Below are 19,125 nucleotides of genomic sequence, written 5' to 3' on the forward strand. Positions count from 1 at the left end.
CGATTCCTGATGCAACACTCCACAATTGACCTGGTCGCCTGATTCGAGATGTGATACATCACATTCGTTGTTGAAGTAACTATGATCTTATTTCAATATTCAAAAGATGAATCATATGAACAAATTAAGTTTAATAATGCACTCAATGAGGTAAATGAGTTTTTAAACTTCTAAAAGCATTATTAATTCAAGTTTGGGTTCTAAGTAAGCTTACGAAAGCAATAACAAATAAGGGACCAAAATGTAAAATGGCTAAAATAGGGATCATGGCGCGACATTAAAGAATGCATGTTGCGACATTGAAGACAATTAACTTCTCGTGTCGCGACTTTATCAAAGAATTCTGCGACCTTGGAGACAATAGTTTGATGTCGCGACTTCAGCAGGGGAATGTTGCGACCATGGAGACAGTTTGCTCAAGATTGCATCATTTCTTACAAGATTACCAAGCATCAGTTCCATTTGGTTTAAAGTGACCCAAAAACTCGTCTAATCACATTATAGGGAAACACGAATTCCAAACACCATCATCGACAACCTAAACATTTATAAACACATGATTACAAATATATACACATTCATACTACATTCATGCATATACTCATTTACTTAGCATACAAGTAATCTCTCAATGATAACATATCATAACCAAAATGAGCAAGCATATCATCTTATCACTAGATTAATACATATACATATCACCAAACATATATGGTACATTCAAAATGCAAACTTTTCCTACAATAAGTACCAAAACAACAAGATGAACATAAGATACGACACTAGGTACATGTCACTTACTACAAGTATATCAAAAACTGCACAAACTTTGTTGGTTCGAGAATTGAGTCCTATATGCTTTCGTACACCTCGAGTTCTCGAGATCTAATGTTACTTGTGCACGAAAATAAACAAAACTGTACACTAAGGAATAGGGCTCAGCGGTACTAACATGATTTAAAGCAATAATCAAATATAAGAAAAATACAAAATATATTTAATATGAAGTCCAACTACTATCTAAACCATAAATAAGCTATCTTTGTTTCTTGGAATCAGCATATTACATTTGGACAATGCCTTAGATAACACATCTTGATGATGACCGATATACCATAATCTCATTAAGTTGCATTTGGACTAGACTTGGGCCTTAAACTACACTTCTTTTGATATTTTGAGTATCAAGCATTATCAAAATTAGCACATGAGACTTAGAATAGGAATATTACATCTGGACAAGGCCATGTAGCTACATTGCACTTTACATCAGAACTACTATTAAGGTTAGAAGAACTATAAGTTACTACCATATAACTTTTTATCTTAGCAGAATCTTTAATAACAACTAATTTGTAAAACCCATCACACTTTAGCCCTTTAAGCGACACTTTTTTGGAAACTATATCTTGCACTTGACAATGGGAGGGATAGAACTCAAATACCATTTGGTTGAAAAATAATGATTTAGATATAGAAATTAAAAAAGACTACCTACTATGTAAAATAGGTAAAATGTAACATCCTGAATAATTTATTTCTATTTCTGTAAATATCTGACATTAGTGTGTATCGGCTTTAGTGGTCAAGTGTTTTGGGTGTGTGTGTGAGGTCTTGGGTTCAAGTCTTATTTTTGCTAAATTTTGTTATTTTTGATCCAAGTATTACTCTTGTTAGAAGGGCTTATTTTAAATTATCTGTTAATTTATATTAGAATGAGCCTACTGGTTCGAGTGGTAAGAGGTTGGTGTGCTGGGGGTCTTGTGTTTGAATCTCTGCGTTAGCAAAAGTATTTATTTTTTCTCGGTTGTCTGATAGAGTTTCGGTTGAACTAAAATTCTCAGGGACTTATTAGTAGTGGGTTAGTGGGAGAGAAATAAGGGATATTGGTAATATCTTTTATTTTTTATTTTTTCTTTTGTTCAAAAATTCTCTCTCTCTTCCTAAAAAAATTGACGTCAATTCTTCTCCCTTTTTCTCTGTATTCCGTTCGTTTTCCTAGTCTGTTGAACTACTGACGAATCTTAGCATCTTGCTATTTTGTTTTCTTTTAATCATTCAGTAAGTCTTGGATTGTTAGAATCTTAACGCTTTTTGGCTAAGTGTTTAATGAGAGGGTTGTTTTGTTACTCTCGGTTTAGGCGAAGGACAGTAATTGGCTGGGGCTCCTACAGCGATTTGAGTGTTCGGGGTTTCTGTTCGCTAACGGTAAGTATTCGCATGTGTTGATTGATGTTGTAAGGCTTCGTTTGTGAAATAATCTCGATTGAGTTTTCGTAAGTGTTACTAAACTTAGACTTTGGAATGTCGATTTTTAGGTTCTGGAAGGCTCATGTTTGCAGTAACATCAAAACCGAACCAAGTACATACTTAAAATGTAAAAAATTAAGCTTCGAAGAAAGTTGAAAAACCACACTGTCGATGCTTCACGGGCGTCTGCCTAGCCGTGTGGTTGGCCGTGTGGGAGACACAGCTGTGTGTTTGACGAGGGCATGGCAGTGCGCAAGACACAGCCGTGTGGTGGCTGGAGTGCAGTTGTGTGGGCCACACGGGCTAGGCCAAGTTGGGCGTGTGGGCCACACAGGCATGCCACATGGGCGTGTGAGTTTTAGGCCAGGCCGTGTGGGTCGCACGGGCAAGGCCAATCTGGGCGTGTGCGCCATACGGGCATGTGGGCCTATATTTCTGAAATTTTCTCTAGGGTTGCACGGGTCATTCCAATCGACTGTGGGCCTATCGTAGGGTCAGTAACGGCTAACCAAACCCTATATTGTATGCTATGAGATTCTGATTGACTGATCTAAGTAGGATACTAAATGTATGTCTGACGGTATTGTTTAAGTATGTTTGTTATCTGTATATAAGCATATTGAGCATGTTTAATCTGTTATTTTTGTATCTGATTTCTGCATCCGTTTTGGGGTGGGATTTGTATATATGGAGTAAGTGTTCTGAAAGGCAACCTTCGCCTATATTTTGGCAGCATGGCTGCATATTATTTGATATGTGTCATAATGGCACAATATGGTATGTAGGGATAGGTGGGTGTTGTTAACCCCACATGGTGTGATAGGATGATCGGAGTTGGTGTGTAGGGGATGGAGGTAGGATTCCGTATATCTGTTCTGTATACCTATTCCTATTATCTGTATCTGAAAAGGGCGTAAATCCAAATCTGTATCTGATTGTATATGAGATTAATGTATGTATTGCATGTGTATTTTTATTGGGTTACACACTGAGTTTACAAAATCTCACATTCGTCAGTCTATTTTGTACATGTAATCGACAAACTTAAGCAGATCGGTGCGATTGAGCCTCTTAGTGAGCACGAGTTTATAAATGGTTTATGATTATGATTTTATTTTGATTTTAAGGATTATTTCTGAAGTTTTGTAATAATTGGACTCACCGGACTTTTTGGTTTAACTTTGGAATTTGGATTTTTAGTTTAACTTTTTACTTGCAACGGGTTTTTAAAACCATGGTTTTTATGAAATCAAGGGTTTTCCAAAATTGTGACAATTGATATAAGTGAATATGAGATATAAAACTGAAATGATTTATCAGATCGACTTTGTTTTCAAAACCTTTCTTTGTGACATCTCCAGATTCGGCCATAACGTCTAGGTCGAGTTTGGGGTGTTACGTAAAAACATTACCATTCACACATACATCTTACTAATGTGATTTATAGCACCTAAACCTAGGTACTAAGAATTATTGGACCATTTCAAGAGTTTAGGTGTAACACCTTTAACCCGTATTCTTCGCCAGAATAGGGTCATGAAGCATTACCGAATAAAACACATCATTCACATACATTTATGCATTTATAATCAATATTCATTCAACACATCCACATTGTCCCTTATAAGGTCCTCCGAGACCCTAAAACATTCTTAAAAGTGGTTCGTCACTAAACCCATAATATATGCAAACTTTGAGAAACTTATAAAATTTTCTAACATTTAAGGGTCACACGCCCGTGTGAACAGGCCGTGTGCCTCACATGGCTACTAGACACGCCGGTGTCACAAGTCGTGTGAAAACAGAGAATACATACTGACTTGCACCACACGGCCGGAAACATGCTCGTGTGCCTTGGCCATGGAAAAACTGGAAGGGTTACTAACTTGGGTCACACGGCCGGCCACACGCCCATGTGCCATCCCGTGTGCTACACACGGCCAGTAGACACGCCCGTGTGTCTAGGCCATGCCAAACTTATAGGGTATACTGACTTAATTCGAAAGGGTACCTCAGGGGACACACGGTCGTGTAACATGACTGTGTATCACACATGGCTAAGACACAAGCCCGTGTCTTTGCCCGCGTGGAAAAAAATATGCCATTTGTAAAGCCAATTTGCCACCCTTCTCTCATACACACATAGCAATCAAATTGGTGCCATTTCAATACATATTTTACCAACCAAAACATGCTATTCCATACACATAACATGCCATCTATTCACAACCATTTCAACTACTCAATTCCATATTCAAAAACATACCAATTCAATATGCCTAAATCATCAAACTCATATAACTTCTAAATATATTTTTATCACCTTTCCATCAACTAAATCATGCCTCTCAAACATATCAATTCCTCGTCTATAAATCATACCATAATATACCATTCCTTAAGCACTAATAACTAACCAAATAAGTAACCATTTAGTCATATGAACAACCATAGCAAACAATGCCAAAAACATAAAGCATTATATACATTACTTATATCACTTAACAAACACATAATTTAAGCCAGCTTAAATAGCCAAATACATACCAACATTTACAAGCCAAATCCCATGGCTCAAAATCATAACTTAAAAACACTAGCCTATAAATGTCATATTCCATATATACAAAGCTCTAAAAGTACCAACGAGATGATCGATAGTGTGATAATGTTTCCCGATGATCTCCGAGTCCGAGCTAGCTTCGATAATCTATAAAATATGGAAGAACACACAAAGTAAGCTTCAAAAGCTTAGTAATCCATATACAAATAAAGTCAACACATGAATAATTGCATATCAATTCAAATATGTTAAACATAGCTAATCACAATCAAATTCACAAACCTTTCTCATTGAACATATATTCAATGTCTTAATCAAGTTCATCAAATATTTCCCCTTTCCAATACTCTTATGAATTTTGTACGTACCTGAGTCACTTAGCTCTTTCACATATTCTTTCTTGACTTGACTTTGCCCGTTGAACCGTTCGGAATCATTAAGGATACTCGGAAATCACATAAGCTTGTACAATGCCATATCCCAAGTATGGTCTTACATGTTATCACATATTGATGCCACTGTCCCGAACATGGTCTTACACGAAATCGATTAACGATGCCAATGTCCTAGACATGGTCTTATACGTAATCACAATAAAATGCCAATGTCCAAGACATGGTCTTACATGTAATCACATCTCAATAACCTAATGTCACGACATTCGTATCCTATACTATTCCTAAGGTTTGTACGAGACTTTCGGATATCGTAACTTTATTGATTCTTGCTCGTAATTGCTCGTTCAACATTCATAACATTTCAATGACAAATAAACACATATAATTCAATTTAAAGGATTTATTAGCATATGAACTTACCTCGTAGTCAGAATAGAGGGACTGGATTGACTATTCAATAACTTTTGATTTCCCTCAATCTAAATCTGATTTCTTTCGTTCTTGATCTATATATATATTCAAAATTAATCCATTTAATCACTAACTCAATCAATTTCATCCACAAAACACATATTTAAGTAAATTTGCACTTTGGCCCTAAACTTTCAAATTTCTTACAATTTAGTCCCTATTTCATAAAAACACAAGTTACAACAATTTCAATTAAACCCAAGTTAGCTGAATTTCTATAGTCTCATTAACAGCCCAAATTTATCAATATTTTACACATTTAACCACACATTTTTATCTTTTCACAAATTAACCCATTTTATGAAATTTTACTAAAAATCACTTTACAAAACATGACAATCTATCATCAAAAATTCATATTTCATCATCAAACACCAAAGAACACAATAACTTATTAAAGTAAACTCTCAAAATCTTTAACAATTTCAAAAATTAAGACACGGGCTCGCTAGTACTCAAAGCAACGATCACAAAAATATAGAAATCATAAAAAATCGAGCTAAAATCGTACCTCAATCAAGTAAGGAGAGTGCCGACTATTTGAGCCCTAAAATGGATTTCTTCTTCTCTAAATTCGGTGGATGAATGAATGAAAATGATGAACATTTTCTTTTGTTTTAATTAAAACATAAGTTAATAATTAATTTACTAATTTGACCTCGATTTAAAACATTAATAAATCACATAATATAAGGCCATTAATGTCCACTAACCTTATCAATAGCATAATAACATCATGAGGACCTTTGGTTTAATAAACCATAGCATTTAGACACTTTAACTTATAGCATGCTACTTTTGTATTTTATGCGATTAAGTCATTTTCTCAAATTAATCACTTAAACGATAAAATTAGCTCACGAAATTTTCAATACTATTAAAATGATTTTACGACCTCAGATTTGTGGTTCCAAAACCACTGTTCTAATTTAGCTAAAACCGAGCTGTTACATTAGGTATAACAAGATAAACTTGAGGTGCTGAAACAACTACTAAAGATGATGATAAAGATTTCAATACTTGTATTAGTGTATTGGACATCAATATATAATTTCTATGATGTAAACCATACACCCTAACCAGTGAATGAGGTAGAAAAATAGGAGGACTAGAACCAAGCCACGACATTTCGAGCGAAGGAGAACCATAGGCACAAAAATGGGCTTGACCTTAATCGAAATAGGGAATAAAACCAATTGATGATTAAAATTTGGATTGAAATGATAAAATCATCTATCCACGAAGTGTCCTATCTGGCCACATAACTAGCATTGAAGTCTTAATCTTCGAAACCTCTTATAGCCTCTATATACTTTAAAACTTGAATTATAGTTGAATGGGTGATAATGAAGCATCCCAAGTATCCTTGAAGGGCAAGAATGTTATAATTCCAAGTAGAAGTAGTGTTGTGAGTAGTTGAAGATTGTTAAAAAGTAGTATTTGAAGGTTGGTAAACTACAACATTGCTAGCAGGGTTACTTAAGCAAGAAGATTAGATTGACAAGCCTCAGAATCTAGAAGTATGGTTGTAACACCTTGAAGGTCACAAGGAACTTGAATGGATGTAATCACAATGATTATAAGATCATATTTTGGTAGGAAGCCATTTAGAATGATTGTTATGTATTTATGATTAGAGATTGTTTTCCCACAACTAGCAAAACACTGATATAATGACTTCACCTTAATCAAGAACTATATCATGTTGAGCTCTCCCTTTCTTTGTTAATGTAGATGCCTCCTGTAGGACATAAGTTTGGATGTAGTTCTACTACTATACAATCGATCTAATGTAGCCTAAATGATGCAACATGAATTTTAACCAATGAGGTGAGGGAGAACACTACTACTAATTGAAGACAATATCCACAACACAAGAGCATTGCCTTGCTACTCAAAGTTATCAAAATAAGGATTTGGGACTTGTTTACCACTTTCGTCAATTATAAATATAGAAGGTGGAACATGAGAGGGATTAATGAACCTTTGTAACTTGTGTTTTTTTAATACCAATAGAACCTCTTATGACCATAACAAATAATTGGAATCATCAAGCACGTCATTTTTTTAGTGGTGAACAATTTTTCGTCCCCAATAGAGTGTTTACATCAATAACAAACTAATTCATATTAGATTTGGTGAGAGTAGAGGCAATTTATTCGAAAGTCATCTTAAGAAAACAACAAAAAATAAAAAGAAACTTAACAAGAATTTAAGAAAAATTCCAACATAACAACAAACTATTCAAGAACATGTAACTGAGTATCAAAGTCACAAGAAGAAGAAGAAGAAAAAGAAAACCAAAGCGAATTAGTAGATCAAGCAAAACCAAGAATTAATAGCTAATTGCAAATGAACCTATAGAACAATAGATTAATTCGATCAAGAGTATGCAGCAAATCAATCGAGTATTGGCTTTGATACCATGTACGAATTCCACTTAATCAATAGATAAGTACTATAACATATGTTTGGAAATTAAGGAAATGTAAAACAAAAAGAAAAGAAATCACAATTGATGATTTTTTTATGATAATCAACCAAAACTTAATATATATGAGCTTAGCCTATTTATAACAATAAACTAATACCGTCATCCTTTTTCAACAATACTAATATTTTGATTTTAACTATTAAGTACATTTGAAGCTCAAAAATTTGATCATAAAATAATGAAATCATAGGCAATTAAAGAGAGCTTTATTGTTGCTCTTGCATGGAAATTGAAGCTTAAGTAAAGTGATTGAGCTTAGACTTTCAACTCTTTTCGATTAAGCTGATTATGAATTTCATCCCTTTGTTTTATAAAAATTAAGAAGTTAGTTCTTCTACATTAATTTGTCAAAATTAGGTCATCGTACTTTACCAAAAAAAAAACTAAGTTATTCTAGTTGGGTAACATTGTTAAACCTTCTCGTTAAATCGCTAACATGAAAATCAACAATTCAACAATTTGTATGCAGCGAATTAGTAAATTATATTAGTAATTCGACAACTTATATGCAACAAATTAGAAAAAAGCACCGGATCAAATTCATGTGTTTACCAACTTGACTAACAATTTTTGTGAAGTACTAGGACCAAATTATTAGTAATTAAAGTAAAATGACTAATTTTTCAGTTTTTGAAAACTAGAGAGATGAATTTCATAATTACTCTCTTTTTAGGGAAAAAAAACTCTAGTAATTTTTAATAGGACATATGTGTATGTATATTCAGGATCATCAGAAAGATCCTCATGCTTGTGGATCTAACACCTCAGATTCTGTCTTTAAAGTACAATTCTACTTTCACTTTCATGCGATGGACAGGAGATTCGGCTTTCAATAATACAATGATAAGTTAAATGGATTTTAACTCCCCGTTAATGAATTAACATTTGTGTTCAAGTACGGTACGTAAGTTTATACATGGTTTCATATTAAGACGCATTTATCCATAAATTAATAAATAATTTTAAAATTTATTAAAAATAAATATAATTATCATATTTCTTTTCGGTAATACAATTTCAAATTCGCACGCTACACTACCACGCAAATAAACTTATTGATTGAATATTAGTATTGAACTTGGATGAACTTGTTTCAACCAATGAATCTACTACTCGAGTTCATCCATTATACTTTTAACAAGTATTATTTTATTGTTATTCAATAATAATATAATTTTAAAATAAAGAGAAAACCTATTTTTTACCACTCATATACGAGTAAATCATTGTCAAAACATTCACACAACTGCAATTTAAACCTAAATAATTGTTAAGGAAGGTAAACACTGACAAATGAAAACTTTTTTTTAATTATTAGATCATTAAAATTCGATTTTGCAAAAAATTTTAAGTTTACCAATTGACATGAATTAAAAAAAACTAATAAAGGAATTTATATTAATTAATATTGAACATTTTCCTAGGATATGTGTAGAAAAGGACTATTGAGAACGATGGCAGACAGATTTTTTTTCTTGCATCACAATTTAAGTATAAATTAATAAAACATAATAATATTAATATATTGTTAAGTCCCTCTCATTTATTTTCTTTTTCTTTCTTCAAAATTTATATATATACTAAATTACTAAAAATATTTCACGGCCACGTATGACACATCACAATCCCATCATCATTTAATTACTACTTCACCCCTACTTTTAAGCGAAATATGTAAAATACCCTTTGTGAGATCTGGCACCTTGGGAAGTACCCCTACGCCCCTAGGTGCACGTGAAGGTGAGAATTTTTGTATTATTGTGGGGTCCTTTTCGAGAAGGATTCAATCAGTGCACCCCCGTGACGGGTGAGGCTATTTTCGTCATTTCGCCAGCTCACGGCGGCTGCGAGTTTAGTGTCGGTCTCGTGGTTTTGGATCGAACGTAGGGGCTTTTCGGGAATAAAATTGCTTTTGTAAAATTATCGCCGGAAAACGACAAATCGACTACTTGAGGCTCTCGTCCGCCAACAATGTTTGAAATAAACAAGCTTGTGTGGCTCTTCAATATAACGAAATGTCTATAGTGCCCCCAATGTCCCTCTAATATTACTTTTTCTTTTGTTAAGTAAGAGAGAGGTTATGGCAATACTTTTTTTCCATAATCTTTTAGCAATTAAATTAAAGGTTTTTATTAATGAGTCAAAACACATGTTTTAAAGTTATCATATTAGATAAAATGAGGATATAATAAGTGTAATTATGAATTTAGGAAAATAAAAAAGTCTATATTCTATGATTTATTAGGATTTAATATTCGTATTTTATAATTTAAATCATTGACTTAAAAATTAGCAATTCAACTATCTATATATAAAGAATTAGCAAAAAAAAAATGAGCAATTCAACAACTTATAAGTAAAAAAATTAGCAAAAAGCATCGATTTGTTTTCATGTGTTTACCAACAATTAGACTAATTTATTAGTTTTTTATGAAGTACGATGATCAAATTTTGATAAATTAAAATAAAGAGGTTAACTTCTCAATTTTGGCAAAATGTTAAACCTCATAATTAAAATTCATCTGATTATGATATTTATTTTTATGTAAAATATTATTATCAATAATAATTTAATTAATTAATGAAAATGTAACACATTCGTTAGAAATTTTTGTAATGATGAGAATACTTTTTATTATTAATTCTATTACAAAATTGACATTAGAATAATAAAGTAATAGCTCTTAATAAAGTAATGTTGTTTATTAATAATATTGTTTATCATTGATTATTTTATCTAAAAATTTAATATTTTATATTTACTATTTTTCATTATTTTTAAAATATTTTATCCTCTCAATTATTTTTCAAAATTAATAGAAATATATACTTTTCAAAATAAAGTCTCATTTAATTAGCAAATACATATTTTTAAACATAATAAAAATATATATTTAAATACATTCAATCCAATTATAATCAAAATTACAAAAAAAATAATTTCAAAACCCATTAACAAAATAAAAGTAAAAAAAAAAACTTAAATCATCTAAATTTGTAAGTAACATTAAAGAAAAATAACCCATTAAGCTAATTACCCTAGAAAAACAATTAAGCTAATTATTACTTTTTGACGACTTCTCTATTTTGAGTTTTTAAGATATGGGAAGTATATTTAACATGATAAGCTTTTATAAGAGTAAATTAAATTCACAAAAAATGAAAAGTTTTGGGGATAAGGGCAAAATATTAATACCAAAAAAACCTAGTGCAATTTTCTTATAGCATTAGTCAAAGTCTTACATATATATATACATACTACCTAGTAGTAATATTTATTATTTAATAATAATGGTCTAGCCAGGATGGGTTGGTTCATATATATGTTCTTCACTTACATCTAGAGCTAGAAGAAAAAAAAAAACACTTTCACCACCAGAAATGAAGGAGAATTTCCTGGTTCTTTGTCTTCCTCTAGCTGCAACCAAATCCCAAGTTTCCTCTTTGTGTTTCTTTTGTTTTTTTCTTCCATTAATGTAAACAAATAATTAAAACCCTTTCTTCTTTATGTGATGAGCACCACGAACTAGGAATAAGAGAAAAGGAAAGAAACAAAGAGAGTCATTTGGAAGAAAGACAAAAAAGTTATTGTATTTTTCCATTAAAAGATCTCTCTTTTATATATATATATATTTTTTTTTCTTCCCCCTCTCCTCTCTGTTCAATGTCAAATATCACAGGTGATGGAGGAGGGAGTTTCTCTTCAGAAACTCATCACCAAGAACAACAAGTAGGAAACTTTCATGGAGGCTCAAACTCTTTGCTTTCAACTAACAGTAATGGCGGCTCCACTGCTCCTCCACCAGCTAAGAAGAAAAGAAACCTTCCAGGAACTCCTGGTATATAAACAAAGCTTTAACCTTTTCTTTTTTTTAAAACAAAAAAGGGGTTTTGAGATTTTCATTAACAGGTCCTTGAAATGGAGAAATAATTGTTTGATTTGCTTGTTTTTTCATTTGTTTCAGTCATAAGTTATCGTTTTTACTTTTACTACATAGCACACAATTCAACTTAGTTGGGGTTTTCTATTCTTTTTGGCTTTACATGCTTGATTTAGATTTTTTTTTTTTGACATTTCATGCTTATGTCTTACATATGTTTTTGGATCAAAAAACCAAAAAGGAAATGTTTTTTTTTCTTAGCTGGTTTTGGTTTCAACTGGGGCTGTTATGAAGAAGATCTTCTGAAATTTTGAGTACTTTTTTGGGAGAATAATAATAGTTTTTTGGAGATCTGTAAAAATGGTGAATTATTGAAGCTTTTCTTTTTTCTTGTATATGCTGTGGAAAGGGAAAGGGTTTCAATTATTGGTTGGGTATCACAATCATTGCTTAGCGAACTGTTTGCCTACCCTCACTTCTCTTTTCTTTTTCTTTTTTTCCTCCTTTTCTTTTGTTTTTTTAACTGCTTCTAGCATGGAATCAAAATTTTAATTTTGATCTTATGCTTTTTTACAAGATAGCGTTAATTTATGAAGTTTTTGAAGTTTGATGAGAGAATTGGCAAAACAAAAGTGACTGATTGATATTATGGTAACTTTGCATGGATTTTTATGTTACAGATCCCAATGCAGAAGTGATTGCTTTATCACCAAAGACCCTTTTGGCGACAAACCGATTCGTGTGTGAAATATGCAACAAAGGGTTCCAAAGAGACCAAAACCTTCAACTCCATCGACGAGGCCATAACCTACCATGGAAGCTAAAGCAAAGAACCAGCACCGAGATCCGTAAAAGGGTTTACGTCTGCCCTGAACCATCATGCGTTCACCATAACCCAGCTCGAGCCCTAGGTGATCTCACCGGGATCAAGAAACACTTTTGTCGTAAACATGGTGAGAAAAAATGGAAATGCGATAAATGCTCCAAGAAATACGCTGTTCAATCTGATTGGAAAGCTCATTCAAAAACCTGTGGCACAAAGGAATATAAATGTGACTGTGGCACCATTTTCTCCAGGTTTTACATATATTCAACTCTTAGTTTCATGCACTATTAACTACTCTTGTATATATAACTCTTTTGGTAAAAGTATAGTTATAGGATTACATTTTATCCTTTGAGTAAATTAATTTTTGTACGATAAATCAAACAACAAATTAGACACGTGAAAAATTATTAAAATTTTTAACAATAAAATTGATTTACTCTTTGATCTAACCTATAAAACTAAATGTAATTTAACTCCATGACCAAATGCTTCTTCACCAACTCTTTTGTTTATTATATATTCAAAGACTTTTCATGCAAAAAGAAAGATTAGTCCAGCATATAATATTATGTTTTGGGTCGATGAACATGAAGCTTAAATAATTTCCTTAATACCCAAAGACTCTCTTTGCTTTGAAGTCTTTGTTTGACGTTAGAATTGTTATTTTATTTTAAAGTGATCTCATCACATCAATATTTTTCCTTTTTGCAGAAGAGACAGTTTTATAACGCATAGGGCTTTTTGTGATGCCCTAACAGAAGAAAACAACAAAGCAAGCCGAGGACTTATAAACGTGGGATCAAATTTACAAGGCCAAGTTGTTGCTGCAGATCAGCTCATCTCTGCAATTCCCGTCAATAACAACCCCAACACGTCTGCCATCAATATATCTGAGCCGTTCAGCAATGACACCAAAAGCTCATTGCAGTCCTTAAACTTGGCGGCGGGAACCATGTTTTCAAACGGAAGCAGCAGCCTGTTTGGTGGAACAAAAGTCACCACTGTTCCTAATCCTTCCTCGACCTCTTGCTTGCAGCTGAACGGGAATTCATCGACGTTATTTGAAGGAAACGGTGGCCACCTTTTTTCTGGGTCAGCCTCCATGTCTGCCACTGCATTGTTACAGAAAGCAGCTCAAATGGGTGCAACTGCTAGCACGGGTAGTCTCAACTCTCCCTTGATGGGGAAAAGTTATACCACCACAGGTACCATGGCGCCACCATCGTTTGTTTCAATGCAAACCCATGAAAATAACAACAATAATAATCAAACACAAACACTAGGAGGGGCTGATAGTACTGGTTTTACCAGCCAGTCAGATTTTTTCAATGCAAATGGAGGGGTTGATCAAAGCTCAAGTGTTAACAACATGGGTGTGATGTTTTCAGGGATTTTCGAGCAAAACAATGCGTTTTTTAAGAGTGTAGAGAGCAGCACCCCAAGAACTACTGGTTTATCAGGTTTCAGTGCTGATACAATGACTGTAGATTTCTTGGGGATTGGGGGATCAAGACCAAGGAATCTACTGGAGAAACAGCATCATCATCATCATCATCATCCTCATCAACCGCAGCAAGATTTGGAGCAGTTTGGAGGAATTGGGCAAGCTAGACTGCAAGGCTTGAGCCATTTTCAACAACATGCAGTGTTGGAGAAACCAATGTGGAAAGTTTAAAAAAAAATTTAAAAAAATAAAAATAAAAATAAAAATAAAAGTAGCTAGCTTAGCTATATCTCCAATTAGAACTCTCCTTTGCCTGTAACTTCTTTCATCATTTTTCTCTTCTTCTTTTTTCACTCTTTCTTTTGAAGTATATTAAGATAAATCTAAATGTTCTTGCTAAAGAGCAAGATTATTGAGCACTTTAAATAAAATTCAAGCAATTTAGGCCTAATTATATATTCATATTTATGCACTAATAATGCAAACAGTGAAGGGTTTTGAAAAAAATATTAAGTTTAAGAATTAGCTTAGAAAAAAAATTAAGTTCACTTCAAATAATATTAGCTGAGTGCGGTTTTCAATATTTAAAGGTTGATCTTAGTTTTATCTCACCCATTTTTTAATTTATAATTTGTTGTTTTTTATGTAGTATGTAATATATATGGTATAAAGATTCAATATACCATACGATCAGAAATTTTAATAAAATAGAAAATATATAATGGTTATAAAAGAAATATTTATATATAAAATCACTAAATATTAAGTAAAAATAATATATTTTAAAAATTAAAAAAATATTATGTACGAGTTTAAATGAGTTCGAGTTAGTCATTTATAAATATGGATTAACTTGAATAAATTTTGAGGTAATATTTTGAGTAAGACCGTATTTAACAAACTATGTATACAGTTAATTAATATCATACATAAACCCAGATTTGATTCATGAATATCACAAAATTTTAAGCATAATGTCAAATTTAGCCTTTTGGTTAATTTTTTTTTCAATTTAGCCCTTATACTTTTTTAGCTAAATTTGACCCTCAACCTTTTAAAAAGGATCAAATTTAACCATCAACATTTCAAAAAGAGTCAAATGGTTGGCCTTTTAACAGAAACTCTGACTGAAACATTAACTTTTTAAACATGACAACCTACATGACAATCCACATGTTCTCCATGTTATTTTTTAAAATTTTTAATTAACTTTTTATATGCTTTTTGAATTTTTTAAATTTTGAATATTTGATAAATTTTAGATTATGTGGTGACATGGCATATAAGACAAAGAGTGTCATTTTAGCATGAAGTATAAGTGAACTGCCACGCAGGTTACCACATCAACATCGCTAAAAAATTAATGTTTTAATCAGCATTTCTATTAAAAAAATCTATTTGAATCTTTTTAAAAGGTAAAATGTCAAATTTAGTTCAAAAAAGGAATAAGGCCAAATTGATAAAAATATATATAAATATTGAAGGCTAAATTTGATAATATGTCATTTTTTTATCAAGAATTCCTTTAATTGAGAGTGTATTAAGTAAACATAATATTTTTTTTTTAGAACCAAAGCATCTTTCAAGTCCAGCTCATAGAAATTATTTTTTTAAAGTTGATTATTCTTCCTAACAATGTCATCTTTAAAGTTTTGAACTCGAAGATTTTCTTTTAAAAGTGCAATGTAAAAGTTGTCTTCAAAGTTTTGAACTCAGAAAATCTCCTTTTTAAAGTGAAATGTAAATTATGTAAGGCCACTTTTTTAAAAAATTAATTAACTTATATGAGCGTAAAGTTTAATTAATTACTGCATGCAAGCGGCAGATCTGAAGAGTTAAAAATCCATCATTTTCATGCATGATTTGCATTACCTTTCCCTTAGATATCGGCCCAAAAGAAAAAAGATAAAAACTTCTTTTTACGTTTTGCCTTTATAATCATTGCTACAACTTTTTAACCCTTTTTTCAAGTGCACGAGCAAGCAAAAGAGGAACCAAGCATGCCTGTTTAGTACCCATCAAGCCCAAATATCAAAATATTAAACCTAAAAGTAAAAAGGATCAAACTAGGCCCAAATTTAAATAAATAAATAAATAACAGTGGCCTTATTGTAGATTTTGTGGCTATGAACAACTAAACAAACCAAATAAAACGATAACCACAAAAACTAGATAAGCATTATCAACATTTGCTTGGGAAAAACAGAACCCAACATTTGATGCATGATTTGCATTAAGAAAACAGTAAAAATCCCATTTAATTACTCAATCTAAACGATTCAGACATTAATATTTAATACTTTGTATTGTATGCATCCCAATTGGACCCTCAAAAGTGCAAAATGGCATTGCAGCAGTATTTTCATGCTTGTAAATACGTCTCCCGAAACAAAGTTTACATGACACAATCATCCAACAATAGGCAAGGAAAGTCCCCGGCGGAGGAATTCGCACCGCTAGCCACCACATTCAGGCGGCGCTTGCTTGCCGGAGTCGGTTCAGCTTCCCTTGTAGCTGTTGGTGCAAATTTTGGTGGCTTAACAAGTTTCCTCCTGGGGTTGGTACCTGAGAGTGGTCGGAGTTTGAAGCTGGACGTGCTTTATCCAATAGAAGGATACAGTCGTCGGATTGAAAACAATGAAGGATTTGGTTAGTAAGTTCTACATAACCTGACTTGTTCCTCAAGTAACTTCGATTTCATTCGTGGGATTAATTCGTTAACTTGGATGTTGTTTTTGTGTTGAGATTTTTGAAATGCAGAGTTCATATATCCGGCGAGTTGGGTTGGTGATCAAAGGTTGCTATATAGAGCAGCTGAGAGATTAGAGAGATCACTTGATCCACTGCCTACCAATAGTCCGAAATCCGGTAACCGTCCCAGGAAGAATGTGAACGAACCAATCGTTGCATATGGTCCGCCTGGTTCAAGCGGGGAGCTGAATGTTAGTGTCATTGTTTCACCAGTTCCCCTAGACTTCTCGTGAGTACTACTATAATATCACTTCTATATTAATGCATACCTACCAATTAGCTAGGTTGGCTTTGTTTTAAATTGGAATGCTAGGTTGGGTTTGTTTTAGATTGGGCGAATATGGGTTTAAATTGATTTCAGTTTTGAAAATTTTGAGTTATTTTGGATTTGGATTATTTAATCAAGTTATTTAGGTTGGGTTATTTCAAGTTTTGTCATTTTAAATTTGACCATTCTGGTTTAGGTGATTTTAGTTTGAATCATTTGGAGTTCGTGTTAATTTGGATTCATGTTATTTAAGTCTGTCATTTAAATTTTTCGAGTTGTGTCATTTCAGATTTGATTATTTTCGATTTGATTTATTCCAAATTTGATTATTTTGGGTTTGGGTCATTTTGATTTGCGTTATTTTAAGTTTGGGTTTATTTGAATTCGGGTCATTCAAGTTGGCAAATTGCATTTTCAAGTTGGGTCCTTTCAAATTTAGATATTTTCTTTATTATTTTGAGTTCAAATCTTTTGATATTTTTGGGTTTTGATATCATTTTTATTTCAAATCATTTTAAGATTGTATTATTAACTTTTTTATAACTAAATTAGATTAGACTGAGTCTGAATTGGGCAGGTAGAGGACTTGCTAATTATTTCAATTAAATTTTTAGATTTCATCCAAGACCATTCCAAGTGAATGTGACCCTCTAACAGATTTACTACAATTTACATCTTGCTTTTCTTCTTTGTTTCATAGAATTGAAACATTTGGAGGGCCGAAAGAGGTGGGTGAAGCGGTGGTTAAAACGATAACTGGGCAACGCTCTGATGTGAAAGGAACGTTGATAGAATCAACAATGAGAGAAGATCCTAAGATGAATGTGAAGTATTATGAGCTAGAATTCAAGGTTGAAAGTCCATCATTCAAGCGGCATAACGTTGCCGTTTGTTGTGCTCGTGGAGGTAGGCTATTCACCCTAAATGCACAAGCGGCGGAATCGGCATGGCCGGAGTTGAAGTCGGCATTTTATAGAATTGCTAACTCCTTTAATCTCACCTCTTGACATGGAGTTTCAATTTAGCTTGTATGTCCTCCTAACAAAGTTTTTCAAGGATGAATAAAAAAAAAAAACAAAAATTTAGTAGGGCTGAAATTTAATTATATTTTTTCATAGATCAAAATATAAGTTAATTGTATATTAATTTATAATTTCATCATTTTTGAAGGGGCTAAACAAAAAATTTTTCACTTTTAGGGGGTAAAGTGAATTTTACTATATATTAATTTATAATTTTTTATTTATAGGAGGATTGAATTATAAATTTTTTATTATGGAGAATCAAAATGCAACTTCACTATATATTATTTTATAGTTTATTTGTTTATAGGAAGACTAAATTGAAAAAAATTGTTGCAGGGGTCAAGAACCTTGCCTGTCGCCGTTCAGATTAGCTTTTGAAGTTTTTTAAGGTTTTTTGATATCAACGTCGTATGCAATTGGTTATATACATGTAACTTGGACACAATAAATTTTAAACAAATCAATATTTGTCGAGTTAAATGATAAGAAACTTGAAATCTCTTAAGCAAAGTCTTAGATTTGAATCTTAAAGATGGAGAGAACAATGGTAAAAGAGTTTACTTTTCATTTAGAGATCTCACCTAACTTAATTTTAAATCTAATCAAAACTTAATGTAATTACTAGAGAAAAATAACAATATTTATTGGGAAACATTTAATTTAATATTTTTTGTGTTTTTGATGTATTATATTTTTAAAATTTTTTATATAATTTTTTTAATACAGGTGGATTGGGCTAAGTCTAAGTTTT

The 19,125-nt window shown here is 32.3% G+C and overlaps 2 protein-coding genes across 3 annotated transcripts; both read left to right on the forward strand.

Moving 5' to 3' along the window:
• Positions 1-11,455: 11,455 nt before the first annotated feature.
• LOC107887612 (zinc finger protein GAI-ASSOCIATED FACTOR 1) lies at positions 11,456-14,781 on the forward strand. Of its 2 annotated transcripts, XM_016811865.2 has the most exons (4): positions 11,456-12,015; positions 12,738-13,134; positions 13,598-14,091; positions 14,275-14,781. In XM_016811865.2, exons 1-4 carry the CDS (start codon positions 11,841-11,843, stop codon positions 14,559-14,561), a joined length of 1,353 nt encoding a protein of 450 aa, XP_016667354.1. In that variant the 5' UTR covers positions 11,456-11,840; the 3' UTR covers positions 14,562-14,781. The 2 variants fall into 2 exon arrangements, with proteins under 2 accessions (XP_016667354.1, XP_016667350.1); XM_016811861.2 differs by having other exon boundaries at positions 11,462-12,015; positions 13,598-14,781.
• Positions 14,782-16,450: 1,669 nt separating this feature from the next.
• Positions 16,451-18,411, forward strand: LOC107887623 (psbP domain-containing protein 7, chloroplastic). Its single transcript, XM_016811869.2, has 3 exons — positions 16,451-16,979; positions 17,091-17,310; positions 18,050-18,411. Exons 1-3 carry the CDS (start codon positions 16,673-16,675, stop codon positions 18,354-18,356), a joined length of 834 nt encoding a protein of 277 aa, XP_016667358.1. The 5' UTR covers positions 16,451-16,672; the 3' UTR covers positions 18,357-18,411.
• Positions 18,412-19,125: the final 714 nt, after the last annotated feature.

The sequence above is a fragment of the Gossypium hirsutum genome, chromosome A11, assembly GCF_007990345.1.
Source record: "Gossypium hirsutum isolate 1008001.06 chromosome A11, Gossypium_hirsutum_v2.1, whole genome shotgun sequence".
NCBI lineage: Eukaryota > Viridiplantae > Streptophyta > Magnoliopsida > Malvales > Malvaceae > Gossypium > Gossypium hirsutum.

Coding starts and splice junctions, on each gene's coding strand:
- LOC107887623 (XM_016811869.2), top strand. CDS start 16,673: ATGGCATTGCAGCAGTATTTTCATGCTTGTAAATACGTCTCCCGAAAC. Junction 16,980..17,090: donor TGAAAACAATGAAGGATTTG/GTTAGTAAGTTC, acceptor TTTGAAATGCAG/AGTTCATATATCCGGCGAGT. Junction 17,311..18,049: donor CCAGTTCCCCTAGACTTCTC/GTGAGTACTACT, acceptor TTTGTTTCATAG/AATTGAAACATTTGGAGGGC.
- LOC107887612 (XM_016811861.2), top strand. CDS start 11,841: ATGTCAAATATCACAGGTGATGGAGGAGGGAGTTTCTCTTCAGAAACT. Junction 12,016..12,737: donor AAACCTTCCAGGAACTCCTG/GTATATAAACAA, acceptor TTTATGTTACAG/ATCCCAATGCAGAAGTGATT. Junction 13,135..13,597: donor TGTGGCACCATTTTCTCCAG/GTTTTACATATA, acceptor TCCTTTTTGCAG/AAGAGACAGTTTTATAACGC.